Source organism: Narcine bancroftii, chromosome 4 (genome assembly GCF_036971445.1).
Source record: "Narcine bancroftii isolate sNarBan1 chromosome 4, sNarBan1.hap1, whole genome shotgun sequence".
In the NCBI taxonomy this organism is placed as follows: Eukaryota; Metazoa; Chordata; class Chondrichthyes; order Torpediniformes; family Narcinidae; genus Narcine; species Narcine bancroftii.
This window is the reverse complement of record NC_091472.1, coordinates 297,152,272-297,168,781: the sequence shown is the minus strand read 5'-3', so window position 1 is coordinate 297,168,781 and position 16,510 is coordinate 297,152,272. Positions and strand designations below refer to the sequence as shown.

The 16,510-nt window shown below is 42.8% G+C and overlaps 1 protein-coding gene across 3 annotated transcripts in view; it reads left to right on the top strand.

Annotated features, from left to right (window-relative positions):
- The first annotated feature begins 217 nt into the window (after nt 1-217).
- fmnl2a (formin-like 2a) overlaps nt 218-16,510 on the top strand; it is a 268,529-nt gene continuing 252,236 nt past the window's right edge. For 2 of the 3 annotated variants that reach the window (XM_069935529.1, XM_069935532.1), the window contains exon 1: nt 218-781. In XM_069935529.1, the coding sequence (XP_069791630.1) occupies nt 665-781 (117 nt within the window). In that variant the 5' untranslated portion in view covers nt 218-664. The remainder of the gene's footprint in view (nt 782-16,510) is intronic. The other variant, XM_069935531.1, reaches the window with a different exon arrangement.

Below are 16,510 nucleotides of genomic sequence, written 5' to 3'. Positions count from 1 at the left end.
ATATCTAATGCCTGTGGCGGAATATGAACCGCAGCTCAAGCAATTCTTAAAACAAGATTGTCACAATAAATGAAACACGGTCACGTCAAGACTCGCGTTCGGCGGGTTCGAACCAGTGCAAATGCAGCAGCCTGGGCAAAGTGGCCGGGAGAGGAAACTACAACTCCCAGAGTCCAGCAAGTCCCCCCCCCCCCTCCCCCCCACCCAGAGGAGCCTCGTTGTTGCGCAAACGCTGTTGGGGTTATTGGCTGGCTGTGGGTCGGGGATCAAAGCGCTTATTGTGTCCACCGAGCCGAAGGATTAGCAAGCTGCCCCGTTCAACCTGAATCATGCCTTGCCCACACGGGGAGTGGTGCCTCGATGGTGCAAGTCGGAGCTAGAGGGCACCGTTCACTCCGTCCGCCCAGCAGCCGCCAAAGCCAGGCGATCGGGAGAGCCGCCGAAGGGAGGATGACGGCGCGGCGGGGCGAACGGCGCTGACCTCCCCGCTGCAGCTGAGATGCTCGGCGGAGACCCGGAGCTTTGCCCGCATTGTCGGCTTCGTGCTCGGCGCTGAGGCGCCGGAGAGGGTGGCCGTTGCAGGAGAAGAGAGAGAGAGGGGGGGGGGGAATCGCAGGAGGAGTCCTCTGTCTGTCGTTTGTGTGCAGGAGAAGGGAGAGCGACCATGGGGAACGCCGGCAGCATGGACTCGCAGCACCCCGAGCTGCGGGCTCACAGCGTGCCCCTGAAAGTGCCCATGCCCGAGCCGGGGGAGCTGGAGGAGCGTTTCGTGGTGGTCCTGGTGAGTGCTCGGCCCCGCTGCCCAAACTTCGGGCTTTTCATTGTTCGCGGAGCTCCCTTCTGCTGGGTGGACCAGGAGGTGGGTGGGGAATCGGCGGCTGAGCCCTATGCCTCCCATCCGAGACGGGGGGATGATGTGGGCTAGGACCCCCGCCCCCCAAGTCCAGCGTTCCTGCTGACCGACGGGGTGTGAAGCCCGCAGAGGGAGATGAGCGGAGGTCACACGGCAACTTGTTTGAGGCGGTGAGGGCGTGAGCCGAGGGGAGAACTTGCCGGCGCCGAGACCGTCCCGAGTTCTGCCGTGGTCGCTTGGAGAGTGAAATGCAGCGGCGGGGAAAGCCCGTGGAGAGGAGCGAGGGCATCTTTGAAATGAGAGAGCCCGAAACGTTTCCTTTGCTTGATGCGGTCGGGCTGTGGACAGCGGGCGGGGCGCGTCTGTCCCCAGCTTTGGGGAACCTGTTTCAGATCAGGACCGTTCTCTCTCGGTCATTGATACGACTTGTCCCCATCGCCCTGCCCTTTCCACGCGGGCGGTGGAGCGGGACGGAGAAAGGTGGGTCGGAGGTTTGAATCGTCCGGAAAAGCGCAGTCATTGCTTTTGCCCTGGGACAAACTTTCCTTCTGATCCATCGCCATGGCCGTGGAAACTGAACGGGGTGGGGGTATTTAGTTGGATTGCAATTGTACCCTCTGATAGAGTGATAATAAACCTCTCAATGGGACCTTTTCATTGGGAAGCTTCTATTACTTACGCCCTTGAGCGTTTCTGCTCGGATAGCTGAGCAGATACTTTTGATTCACCTTTGCACTTCGCCTCCAGGTTTAATGGGGTGAATATAATTTTTCTAACCTGGACAACTTACATGGATGTAAACCTGACACTCATTTGTGAGGCAAGTTTTGGCTGTGCATTTACATTTTCTTTCCATTCAAGTCAATTAAAGTGGCCAATTTTTTGACTCGTTAATTTTTTTTTTAAACATTAATTTGAATCATAATTAAATGGGTCTATCTGCCTCAGAGTTGCTCTTTCACTGTAGCTCATTATGGTGCATTCCAACCTCCTGAGGTGGAATGTTGTGGAGACGTGTCCAGAGAAGTCTATGCTGCTATCCTGATGCAGTTGGTGCCTATTAGCTACTTCCTCACAATTCAGGCCTTAAACTGAGGCCTCATTGGGTCAATTGCATCATGCAGAAGGTCCCATGTTAGCATTTTGGAGGGCAATGTTTATCTGGTACTTGCATGAGATAATGATAGAGGAGGGAGAATGGCTGAAGGGTGGACTAACAGCTTCTCATTCAATGTAACCAAAGTCGAGGTAGACTTTCGGGAGGGGAAAAACCCAAGGGGTACGATTCAGTGATCATTGGGGGCTCAGAGGTGGAGAGGGTGAGCAGATTTAAATTCCTGGGAGCAAATATCTCGGAGGACCTTTCCTGGTCTCAATTTAATAATGTCACAGTGAGGAAAGCACCTCTACTTCCTCAGGAGTTTGGAGAGGTTCGGTAGGTCATCAGAAAACTTGGCAAACTTCAGCAGATGTGTGGAGGCAAGTGTGCCGACTGGCTGCATCACAGCCGAGAGTGGGGGCATCGATACCTCTGAGCGGAAGGCCCTGCAAAAGGTAGTGGACACGGCCCTGTCTACAGCCTTGCTTTTGAGAAAATCTACATGGAACGCTGCTGTCGTTGAGCAGCAGTAATCATCAAGAAACCACACCGTGCAGGACGTGCTCTGTTCTCGCTGTTGTCATCAGGAAAGAGGTATCGGTATCTCTAAGTTGTACCACCAGGTTGAGGAGCAGTTGCTACTCCTCTACCATCAGACTCCTAAACAAACAGTCTTATTTCAGGACTCTGGTTTTGGACATTATTTTTTTCTCTATTGCACAGTCCGTTTGTTTACATTTTTTGTTTACTCTTCTCTCTTTTGTGCATGTATCTTTTTTTCTTGAGTACAGTTTGCAGTATAAGTAGAAACTGCTTGGCCTGCAGGAAAAAAAAGAATCTCGGAGTTGTTCGTGCTGCCACTCCAAAAATTATTTTGAGCTTTGAGTTTGAGTTGGTCTATATTGCAAGGCTTTCAGGAGGACTACCTGTTGCATTTCATTAATTATCACATTGAACACACTTCAGCATTTTTTTTGATGTTGTTTTTAAATGTTTTTGTTGGAACACAAGGAGCAAGTTACTCAAACCAAATATTGGTTATTCTGTCTTAGTATACATAAATTCTTTTTTTAAAAAAAAAAGTTGGCATATGTTTGCATTATTTTGGACTGAGGTTGCTGCTTTGTACCACATTGTTATCATTTTTTTTCTCTGGTTCAAAAAATTGTGTTATTTCATTTGTAGATAATGGAGGTTTATTTATTCAGCCTCTTTTGTAGTTAATTTCCTTGACCGAGGGAGGATAGTTTCACATGTTGAGATAAAAATTGTATCATTTGGACAGTTTTATAATGCATTGTTCTTATTACATTGAAAGTAGTCTCATTTTTCACTTCACAGTAATGTGATAGCTGCTTGCAGGTAGTTCCCATACAGTGAATGGCATTATAGAATTGATGTACAGTACCCTCCATAATATTTCGGGCAAAGACTTTTTTTCCTTCATTTGCCCCTGTGCTCCAGATTTAAATTTGCCATCAAACAATTCACATATGATTAAAATGCACATTCAAGGTTATTTGTGTACATTTTGGTTTGACCCTGTAGAAATTGCAGCACTCTTTATACAGAATTCCCTCATTTCAGGGCACCATAATTTTTGGGACACCATGATGGTATTTATATTAAAGTAGTCATTTTAGAACAGTGCTTTGCATGCAAGTGATATGCACATAGAGATACCACCAAATTGACATGTCAACGACCTGCGCTTAAAGCCAGGTCGGGTTGGATCAGAGTGTTCAAACTGAACCAAGAAAAGCCGGTTCAGTACGACCTTTTACATAGGGACCCGACATCCTGGTGCAAAAGGGGGTGGGACCTGCAGCATTACAGCATTGGTGTCCTGGGAAGGCAGGTTAGGCTTTTACACAGGAGCTGATGTGAAACGCATCGTCTTTCAAGGGCAATGTAAAAGGGCCTTGTGATTCACAGATATCACTAGGTGCTGAGTATCTTCTCTGGCAATGTTCTGCCAGGCCTCTACTGCAGCCCCCCTCAGCTTCTGCTTGTTTCAGGGGCTTGTCCCCTTAAATTTTCTCCTCCGGGTACGGATGACATGCTCAAATGGCCATTTAAGAATTTCCCAGTTTTTAGCTTTGAAAACTCCTCTGTTGCTTTATCAGTATGTTTGGGATTGTCTGTAGGATGAAATGCGTTCCATGCGTTTGGAGGCATTTGCTTGAACTTGATCAGATAAGATGTTTCGATACACCTCAGAATTCATTTTGTTTCTGCCATCAGCAGTTACATCATCAATGAAGATAAGTGTGCCAGTTGCTGTCATAGCCATTCATGCTCAAGCCATAACACGATGTTTGAGATGAGATGTTATGCTTTAGATCTTGGGCAGTTCGTTTACACCTCCACACTTTTGCCATCACTCCGATACAGGGTTCACCTTGGTCGCATCTGTGCACAAGACATTTTTCTAGAATTCTGCAGGCTCTTGTAATCTGGCCATCCTGTTTCTCTGGCTAACTAATGGTTTGCACCTTGCAATGTAGCCTCTGTATTTCTGTTCATAAAAGTATTCTCTGGACAGTAGTCATTGAGATGTCCACACCAGTGTGCTCTTTCTTCTTAATGATGTTCCAAACTGTTGATATTGGCCATCCTAAAGTTTGGAGATGCCTCTTATTGTTTTATTCTTGTTTTTCAGCCTCATAATGGTTTATTTGGCACAATTCTGGTCCTCCTGTTGAAAAATGCAACAAAAGACTCCAAAGGTGGTCAAAAACTTAGAAACAATCCCAACTCTCTTTTCCATGCACCCATGAAGCAATTAAACACACCTCCGTAATTACAAACTCTTGTGAAGTCAAATGTCCCAAACATTGTGGTGCCCTGAAATGTATACAAATAACCTTGAATAAAATTGGGAATGTGTACTTAATCACCTGAATTGTTTGATTACAAATTTTAAAATGGGAGCACGGGCAAATAAAAAAAAAAGTGTCTTTGTCCCAAACATTATGGAGGGTACTCTTGCTCCTCTATTTTGTGAAGTTAAGCAGAAAGAGCATTATCAATTGGACTCTGCATTAACAAAAATTCCATGACCTGTGCAGAACAAAATAATATCCAAATATGAATGCAATTCTAAATTGCGAATTATCACTATAATGTGCAGATGTAAAAGTTAAATGTAATTCTCTTGTGAATGCAGCATTGGGGAATGATCTATTTTTGTGGTTTGAAATTAGAATCTTTACAGTCGACAGATTGTGTTTTCAAACCATACCACAGATGTGGTCATAGAAGGCTGTGATAGTGCTTCCTAAAAGCACGACTTAGTAATTTGTGAGAACTTTCATCCACTGTGCCTGGATCTGTGCATAATAAATTCATATTTATCTTAGCTCATTGGTAGAAATTCACCCTATCAGATTATCTGTGAAATTTCCTTCTGTCCTCAAAAATATGAAAGCTGCAGGCTATGAATTTGCATCACAATCTGCCTTATTCTTTCAGAGAAGAAACATTCTCATAATACCTAATGAGTTGGAGTTGTAATGCGTGATAGTTGAGTCCTAGAACCTTAAATTCAGTCGTGTTTTGTTTTAAAAAAAAAATAGGTTCCATAGCAGAGTATAATGCAGCATAGATGCTGCCACTAGAAGAGACTTTCCCAGTTAATTACACACCCTTGCTCTTTACCCTTATCCTGAAATTATTTATAAACTATTTGCCAATTATTTTTGAACAGTACAATTTAAAGCATTTCTATCACCTTTCAAAACTACATTATAAATCACAACTATTCGTTGTGGTTTATAGTTTCCTCTTGTTGCCTCTAAATTCTTTTGTCAATCACCTTGAATTCTGTGTGTAGTTTTAATTGTTGACTCTCTTGGTTTGGTTTACTCTTATTAAGACTGCTTTATATTGTTGTGGACATCCTTCCAAATCTCTTCTGAATCTTCTCTGCTCTAATGAGAACAACTCCATCTCTGATGTCTCCACACACCTTGCGCTAGTATCATTCCAGCAAAGCTTTGTTGTGCTTTCCCCCCCCCCCCCCCCCAGGCCTTGAAATTCTTTCCAAAGTCTGTTACCTGGAAGTTTGGAACAATGTTGAGGCCTAACTAGTGATGCAAAGGATTAATGCGAGTTCCTTGCTTAATGCACCATTCTGCTTTCTATTTCTTGTCTTTAAAGCTCAACGTTTTAGAATAAAGGGCAACTCAATCTGTCCAGCCACCTGCAGAGATTGATAACCGAACCCTTGACCTCTCTCTGGACTGCTTTAAAAATGGTACTATTTAGATTGATTTAATTAAAATTTATTCCACCTACAAGGCTGAACGTGTTGCACTTTGTTAAATTTTATCTGCTTTGTTTTTGGAGATTTGCTTCCATCTTGTTCCTAGTGGAAATTTTATATTACTTCTAGTGAACTACTTTGCTCTGCAGCTCCACGTAAGGGCAGTTGATAGATCTGAAAAGTTAATACTCCAACTTCTTTAAGGCATCTATTGACTAACCTGGTGTTGTTCACATTTACTCTGTCTATACCCTCATAATTTTGTAAACTGCTATAAAATCTCCCCTTATTTTTTGTTCCAAGGAATAAAGTTCTAACCTGTTAATCTTTCCCTCTAACTCAACTCCTGAAGACCCGGCCACAGACCTAGTAATCTTCTCTGCACTCTTTCAATCTTACTGATATCCTACCTTTGGAGAGCAGAACTGCACATAATGCTCCAAATTTGACCTCACCAAGGTCTTAAACAACCTTATGATAACATCCTAACTCCTGTACTCAATACTTGAATTTATGAAGGCTAAGATACCAAATTCATTAAAGAACTCTGAGCAAGTTGGTCAATTTGACTTGCTGACTTAGAATTATTTCACTTTGCATTAATGATAGGGAAATTGTTGGAGAAAATTCTTTGGGATTGGATCTGGGGGAAAAAAAAGTAGACCTGTTAATAATAGTCAGAATAGCTTTTGTGTAGGGAAAGTCAGATCTTGCAAACTTGAGATATCTTTTTGAAGATGTGATGAAGATGATTGAGGTTTGGGTAGTAGATGTTGTTATCCATAGATTTTAGTAATATTTTTTGACAAGTTCCCTCGTGATTGGATGATCGAGAAGATTATAGCATGTCGGATCTTTGGAGAGGGAAGGTTGAATTCTAAATTGGCTTTGCCAAAGAAGTCCGAGATAGTGATGGAAGGTTGTTATTCTGACTGCAACCCCATGTCCATCAAGGATCAGTGCTGGGTTCCATTGTATGTGATAAATGCACATGATTTGGATGAACCTGTAGAAAAGCTGCTTACTAGGTTTGCAGACATTGGTAGAGTTGAGGATAGTGGAGAAAGTTGTTAAATGATACCGCAGGAGATAGACCAGGGAGGAATATGAGCAAAGAAATGATAGATGGTGTTTAATCTGGACAAGTGAGCTGTAGTACTTCTGCAGGTCAAATGTAAGGAAAAAGTACACAGCAAGTGGCTGTTTCCTTGAGCATTGATTTACAGAGGGATCTTGGGAGTCCATAGTTCCCTGAAAATGGCAACACAAGTAGATAGTGATGAAGAGGGCATATGCCATGGTTGCCCTCAAAAATTGGGAAGAACAGTTGAAGCTGTATAATACTTTGGTTAGGCCATGTCTAGAATGTGCAGTTCTGGTCTCCACATTACAAGAAGGATGTGGAGGCTCTTGAGAAGGTGCAGAAAATTTTCTCCATGATGTTGCCCAGATTGGAGAGCATTAGCTAGAAGGCATTCAGTTGGATACATGATTAGGGAGAGAATGGAGGCGTGCAGACCTGCAATGTTTTTGAATCTACTTTCCTTCCTGCAGTTTTCTTTTTACACCTACAGGGATTACTGACTTGTATCTTACTGTCTTAATCTTGTGAACGGGTCATAAGATTTGAAACACTCTGACCACTTGCTACTACCCCAATACTTTTCCACTGCAGTTTCCACCCACCCCTCCCTTCAGATGCATCCCATCTGCACTTGGTGGATTTCCTACTTGGGGCCCCAATTGATCCTATCCTTTGACTGCATTTTCACTGTTGGAATATTTTTAAAGCGTTATCTGCTTTAAGTGAATTTTCTTCATGACTTTGGGATTGAAAATACTTTGCAGATAGTCAAGTAAATGCAAGTTGCATTCAGAGGTGATAAAGACTACATGGACCAAAAGACAACTGAAGCTGTTAATTCCTGCAGTTCCAACATCAGAATAAAATTGTATAAAGTTGGATGACTTTTTTTTCCATATTTTCCCAATGATATTGAAGTACGCTTAACTCCAGTCTGCATAACAAACATACTATTTGTGCACAATTGTATTTTGATATGTAATGTCCTTTTAAACTTACAATGGTTAAATGATGTCTTGTTTAAGTTTAGAAAAAAATTAGATATTCCATTAAAGATTCAAATACTAATTTCCTAAAGACATGGGATCCTTTTCTGGACCATGACCGCTATCTAAAGTTTTAGGGTTGTTATAAGCTTTGATGCTGTGCTATTTATTTGTAGGTTGTTGACACTTCATAGCCAACCTTCTATAATGTTGGGGATTTTGATTTAACAGGGGTGATTTTTTTCTTGTAATTTGCATTTCAATATATAATTGTACTGTTTAATTTTTGCAATGTTGCAAACTTCAATAACAATCTTAAAGTAGTGTCCTTTTATTGTCTTGTACTGCTATTAACCAGACATCCAGTTGGGCATTGTGATCGGTAGTTTAATTGTATTATTTATCATAATTGAGTTAAAAAGCAGGTTACTTGGTATTAATCAGCTTTGCCAATATTGCTTGACCAATTTTTGCCCTTACATACGCATAGAAAAATTGCTTCATTTGGTATCAGCAATATGTTGCTTTCAATATTCCAAAATTAATCTCAATTTAATTCATGAGACTCGGATATAAATGGTCCTAATCACCTTAAAATACCAGTTTAGTTGAAAAATCATAGCTTATTTAAAAGAGTTGGTATTAATATTCTAGATTATCAGCCATTCTTGTGTGTCACTGAAGAGTGAAAGTAGTGCCACAGAAATAACTGACAATTGGCCTCCAAGCCAATTTTGTCTGCGCTGCTCAGAAAAGTGCTACCCAGCTTAATCCTACTTTTCAGCATTAAGTTCAGAGTTCTGTCTCTTTAAGTATACAGTGGAACCCTGATATAACGCAACCTGATTTAATGCGAACCTGGATATAACACGATCAGCCAGTGGACCCCTTTTCCTCTTTCTGGAATTGAAATTGTTTTTAGATCAAAATGGAGCGCACTGTTAAAGACAAAAATCTTTTTCAGTGAAAGTTGAGCTTCATGCACTTTCTCGGCATACCTGAATCAACACTTAGTAGCTGGGAATCTCAGGAAGATAAGTTAAGTGTGTCACTTTGGAAAGTTGAGGAAGAGACAGGATTAAAGGCCAAACATGTGCAGACAGCCAAAGACGTCAGCCCCGATGACTCCCTGTACGAGTGGTTCGTTCAAGCACGCTCAGAAGGCCTTCCAATTTCCAGGCCTATTCTCAAAGCTCAAGCCGAGAAGTTTGACTAGCTGGTCAGTGGATAAAACCTCACAGTTCAAAGCTAATAATGGATGGCCAGACCAGTTGAAACATCGTCCCATGATTACTCAAGTGTTAGTGTCTGGAGAAATTCACTCAACCGACAGTGCCACTACCAGCGAATACCCGGCAGAACTAAAAACTCTCTTAGAAGAAGTGGCTATGTCAAAGAATAAGTGTGGAACTGTGACAAAACAGGCTTCTGCTGCAAGATGATCCCAGATCACGCGCTGTCTAGCGAAGTTGAAGCCCATCGACATAAGGGGTTCAAACAATGCAAAGATCACCTGACATTGTTGTTTGGTGTTAACAAGACTGGAACACAAGATAAAACCGCTCATGATTGGCAAATTTTGCTCGCCCTACTGTTTCCACCATGTCAACATGAAGTCATTACTGTTTGATTGGTTTTGCATAACTTTTGTCCCCGCTGTCTGCGCTTATTTGCGTAAGCGAGAGCTAGTACTCAAAGCTCTTCTTTTGCTTGACAACTGTCCCACCCACCTGCCAACCTATTAAGCTGCGATGGAAAGATCAGAGTTTCTTACCTCCCAATGAACACTACATCTAAGATCCAGCTCCTAGATCAGGGGATCATCTCCACGTTCAAGCAGAATTGCAGGTGGAAATTAATTTGTAGAATTGTAGACAAATCAACATTGCTGGAAGACTATCTGAAAAGCATGAACGTTAAGGAAGTTTGCCACTTAGGTAGGAAGGGCTGGGCAGTAGTGAGCTCCTCGTGTGTGGGAGGGAAAAATGCTGGGAGAAGGGTCTGGGTCCAGCCTTTTCATCACGAAAATCTACCAAGGAAGATGAAGGTGATGATGAGCAAGAATTCTACGGCTTCACAGATGAAGAGATGTGTGATGAAAAGAAGATTTTCACCATTGGTTCTCTGCTATGATGAATGTCCAACATATGAACATCTGACTGATTCCGAGATCATCTGTAACGTTACTACAGCACTGGTTCCTGAACCACTGGAGGATGACGATGAGGAGCCTCCACCCCACCCCTGAAAGTGTCTGAAGTCATTGGGTACCTTGAGGCTGAAGATCCAGGATGTGGACCACACAAATTTTCCAGCTCAGAAGCATTTTGCTTGCTGCTAGTGACATGCTGTATTCAGGCATTGATTGCTTTTTTGAGAAATAAATTGATGATTGTAAGAAATTAAGAAGATTTTTGTGAAAACGCTGTTTTGTGACCCTGATTTAGCACGACACTGTTTTATCACAATCTGATTTTAAAAAATATATATATATATATATATATATATATATATATATATATATATATAATTTTTTTGGACTCAATCCATTGCGTTATAACGGGGTTCCACTGCATATCTAAATACTTTAGAATGGTACATGGCTTTCTGTCCTTCCCACCCTTTCAGCCAGCAAGTTGCGGTCCTTTTTCACAGCTAAATTTCTCCAAACAAGGGAGCATCTCCTGTACCCTTTTTAATGCAGTCCTCTTGTAGTCTGGATGCAGAATGCACGTGGGTGGGTGGGAATGTGGAATTGAAGTTACAATCGTATTTGGTGGTGGAGCAGGCTTGAGAAACTTAGCAGCTACTCCTTGTGCGTGAATGCATGTGTGTTCATCTCACTCTTTTAGTCTGTGCCTTGGTTAATAACAGAGGGCACATGATGTCAGATTTTTTAACCACTTTATGATCTGATCCTGTGACTTTAAGGATCAGTGGAGACATTACCTCATGCTTTTTCCATTTGTCACTTTTCTATCCAACCAGCCAGACTTGTAGCTGGAAATGTGTTTATTGTTGCTCTCCATTAAGTAATTTTGTATTGTAATCTGGAGTATCAGAAGAGTGGTCTTTAAGAGAGCAAAGGTCTTTGGTCTATGAGCAAGCAGGTGTGAAGCTTCCTTCCAGCTTCCAATCCCCTTTCCGTGAATGAACCTCAGGTCACCTTGTTGCTGGGAAAAATGAAATTGGGTGAGGAATGCAGTTCAACAGAACCTAGTCTTGTTGTGGTATATGTAGAGCATGTCCAGATCTTAAGCAGAGATGGTTGCACTTGTCTGCAGCTGAGGAAATTGCTCCAGCAACATGAGGCTTGTTGCTGGAGAATTCCTTGGTGTCTCCTGTCTCTATTTAACCACCTGCCAAGATTTGACAAAAACCAAACCATCAGCAGATGTCCTCACAGAGACAAGAGAACAAATTTTCCCTTCCTGAAATACTTCTAGAGGTAGTCACTGAGGAGCAGGAAAATCAGAGTGAAACATTTTTTTTGAGGGTTTCGGTTAAAAGGCTCCCAACCTGAAACATACTCTGTTGATGCCTGACCTTCTGAATCTTTCTAGTTTCTCCTTGTTTGCTCAAAGACCTTAGTGATGAGTCCATGGGTAAGCAACCAAGACATTGCTGCAAGTCTTAAGCTGCCCTGCTAATATAAGCAGGAATAATATAACCCTCCAATTATATTCCTTTAGTAGAAGGACAGAAATGATTCACAAATATGTGATCATAAACACTTGACAAGATTAGTAACAACAAAGAAAAATATTTTGATGATCTTTTGCAGAGATTTTCAAAGCCTGTTTAGATTTTATTGTGGAAATACAACTTTTTAAAAATGGCATTTTTAATACTTGCAGAGACTTGTTCAAATTGTGATCTGTGAAATGTAACCTATTGCATTCTCACCCAAAAGTTAGGGAAATGTGTTCTGCTTTACTTAAAATTTGGTTATAATTCAGTGGGGAAGTCTTTTCAAATTCACCTGATTGCCCTTTTGGACTAACTTCTGCAAGCCATCTGCTACTTGCTCCTCCCATCAGTGTGATCAGCTGACTGCCGCATTTCTTCCTCTCCAGCACCTGTATTCTGCTGGCTGCAGGAGTTCCTATTGTCTGCCCAGATTCACAACCCTTCCCCAGCCTCCTCCCTCTTGAGCCCATTTATAACCATGGATATCTGTTGAAGAGATTGGCAGGGCTGCTTTGCTATCAATGGACCCTCTGCAGGGGAGCCACTGAGCTGATATTTATTCAGCCACAAAATAAATCCATGGCGATAAAGCTGGGTGAAAGGAGTCCCCAACCCCACCCCCCTTGAATGTGCTGCTGGGCTATATGTACGTTTCATTTTCAAAAATTACCCATGGATTTCTTTAATATTTTTAAAGCAGGAAAGATAAATGAAAACTTGAGGAAAACTACAAAATACAGCCTTAGAAATACCTTTAAGATCTTTCTTCATGTCTTAAGGCAAGCACATCTAATGCAGTCCATTTACAAAATTAATTTAAAATAATTTCTAGTCCCTTGTTTAATATTAAGTTGCTTTTTCGGGAGGAGCTTGTAGCACTATCTTGAATGGTAGGGTCCTTTTCTGTATTGATCACAGGAGGGAGCCTGGTGCAATAGATGTGATAGTTGTCGAATTCTTATTTTTACAGGCCTGTGTGATAGGCTGTTGTTGCTAATAATGTCCTTTGTATATAAAAGTGCTGAGTAACAGCACAAGATCTTCTTTGAGCAACAAAATAATTGTTTTATGTTGATGAAACATCTTGGCTGACAGTAAATTGACCTGGTGTAATAACTGTACCAGAGTGCAGTGATGCTAATATAGTAGCATACTTGTGCCAGCAATAATTTTCCAATTTGTAAAGACCTTTTAATACATTTGGAATTATTATGGTTCAAGTCAATAAACATCAAATAAGGCTCCAATGTTTTGGTGTGGAACCTTTCAAATAATTAATTTACTTTCATGATCTTCTGTAGACTTGCTAATCATATTGTAGAAAAGTCTGAACTTTGTAGACTTGACTGGGGAATGGACTAATTCTGTCAAAGTACATGTGTCACTTGTTGTTGCCTTTAGTTTGTTGAGAATAGCTTGAAAGAGACCATTAAGCTGAGCCTAATGAAAGATCCTGATGTGGGCATGATTGTGCGCTCACCACTTTGTTAGAAAGTACTGACTCTTTTATAAAGTGAATCCACATGATCATGGTATCAAATTTGACAATGTGGTCGATGAGAATTGCGAGCGTCTGCATTAGTTGAATCAGCAGAACCGTATGCTTGATTTCGCATGCAGTACACAGATAATTCCAGTTGCATTGGTTGAATGGGGCCATCAATAGAGCAGAATGTTGCTCATGAGAAAAGTTACCGGGCCAAAATGGATCAGCCAAAATCATCCATGCAGCTTGCCATTGTGATCCACCAGGCTTTTAAAAAAAAAAATTATGCCTTTACACTTTTTTTTCCCCTGTGCAATCTATTTTAGTAATTTGAGTTGAAGAGGTTTGTTATGGTGACAGTGAATTGCACTGGGTTAAAGGGAAGTGGTCCACAATTTCATTATTGCACTGGGGGGAATGGGGCCATTGGCCAGACCATCAATAGTGCTCAAAGATCAAGATCTAGGCACTTCTGTATTGAGAGTTTATTGTCATGTACACAAAAAACAATGCACAGATGCACAGAAATTCTTACTTGCTGCAAACAGGTATATAAAATACACCAAATACAAAGTAAACCACCACAATATGCTAAGACATAAAGTGGAATCATAAATATGAATCAATAAATAAGTTTTCACAGTTGGAGCCAGTGCATGAAAAATAGTGGTGTAGCGGGCCGAGCCGCCATCTAGCACGGTGGGCTGAACCGTCCATCGCATGTGCAGCTGGCCGAGCGGCCACGGGCCTGGGCGCTGCTCACTCACCGGGGCGGGGGGGGGGGGGGCCATGTGGCACTGGGGAGTTGTGCACTCAAGATGGCATGGGGCTCCCGTCATCTTTAAGACGCGCCCTTCAGGTGAATTACAGGCACGGGGTGAAGTCACTTCTGGTCCTGGCTGTCTGGGGCGGAAGGGATTTAAAATAGGAGGCAGATTTGAATAAAGAGTCTTTGCTAACTTAACACTGTCTGGTGAATTCATTCAGTAGCTCTACTGGAGCAGTCGCTTCAATTGGTGACCCCGACTTCAAGATTCAGCCGAAGCTTGAATCCCACAGTCAACATGGACTCAACAACAGCAGTTGCTGCCACAGCTGCAGTTAACGTAGTAGGCATTCACTTTTTCCCCCCTTTCTGGGCTCAGCAGCCTCGAGTGTGGCTGAACCAGGCTGCGACCCAGTTCCACCTTCGTAGGATAACAGCTGAAGACACAAAGTTTTGGCACGTAGTTGGAGCACTGGATGTAAAATAAATGAGTTTTTTGGGACCGCCCCCCCATCCCCCTGCAGACAACCAATACACCAGGTTCCATCCTGGACACCCTGGAATTAACCAGGCACGAACAGGGCATGCGAATTTTAAATCTGGAGGGGCTAGGCGATAGGAATCCATCCAATTTAATGAACAAAATGCTTGCGCTCACAGGGTCATTCCAAGTGCTTTCTTTTTGAGACCTTATTCCCGGCAAAGCTCCCGGGTGACGTCTCCATATCAATAGTGAACATGGATTTCAGCCTTCCCTATGACATGGCCTGGGAGGCTGACAGATTCTACCGCACACCAAGGCAAGAGTCTGCCCACATACAGCCCATGTTCTCGACAGATACAGCTCCCGTGCCTTGCGCACAAAAATGGATGAAGGTACTGACAAGCACCAAGAATGGTGTTTTTACCACTGCCAGTGGGGCAAAAATGCCCGTAGATGCGAGCCCCCACGTGGCTACCATGGTGGCAGTGGCAGGCCTGAAAAAGTTGTCGGGAAATGACAGCCAGCTGCCAGTAGTGATCTCTGTAGCTGGCACGAGTACTGGCCTCTATCTTCATGATGAAGCTTATAAGTGCAAATTTCTCATAGCTCAGTTTCTCATGAGCTCAGTTTTCTCCCATCAATGTACTTCGAAATGATGTATGAGCGACAGGGACTTTCCCTTCAAGCTGCGAATGGGACTTCCATTCGCAGTTTTGGCACGTGACGTATCGTAATTAAGATAGGAGAGGCAGCATTCCATTGGAATATCATTTTGGCTTCCATCGCACAACCTGTCTTGGGTGCAGATATCCTACAGGCCGAAGACATGCTAGTTGACGTTAAGTGAAAGAAGCTAGTCAATGCCACTATTTTCCAAACATACCCTTTGATAAGCAGCAGTCAATGAGTTTCCCTACTCGGAGTGCACGCTCTACGCGCTGACACCTATGCTGCCTTGCTTAATGAACTTCCTGGTGTGCTCTCTCCTAAATTCAGTTTCTCGACATCGGCCCACGTCGTGTCCCATTGCATTGACACCTTGGGGCCTCCGATTTATGCCAGATAAACTACAGCAGGCCAAGGCAGAATTTACAGCCATGGAGGAATTGGGTATCATTCGGCGTTCCAACAACCCTTGGACATCACCTTTACATATGGTGCTCAAGAGCACCGGTGGGTGGAGACCCTGCGGCAACTACTGCAGGCTCAAAGCTGTAACTACTCCCGACGGATACCCCATTCCGCATATACAGGATTTTGCTACCCCCCACCTGCATAATTGCAGTGTCTTTTCCAAGGATTACCTCAAGGATATCATCAAATCCCAGTCCATCCAGATGATGTTCCCAAAACGGAAATTATTACTCCTTTCGGACTTTTTGAATTCCTCAGGATGTCATTTGGTTTGAAGAACGCTGCTCAAATGTTCCAGCAGTTATGGACGCTTTGGGCAGGGATTTAGAATTCGCATACATATACTTAGATGACATCCTCATCGCCAGTCAAAATGAGCAAGATCACCCACTGAACTTGTGCCGCCTGTACCAACAGCTCGATGAATTCGGACTTACCGTCAACCCTAGCAAATGCCAGTTTGGCAGAACGATCATTGATTTCCTAGAACACAAGATTACGGCAGAAGGGGTGTTTCCCTTATCCATCAGAGTGCTTTCCCAAAGCCTACCACGGTTAAGGGAATGCAGCAATTTTTGGGCATGGTGAATTTCTAGCCCCATTTCATCCTGGCAGTTGCTAAAATTCTTGGCCCACTATTTCAACTCTTCGACACAAACTT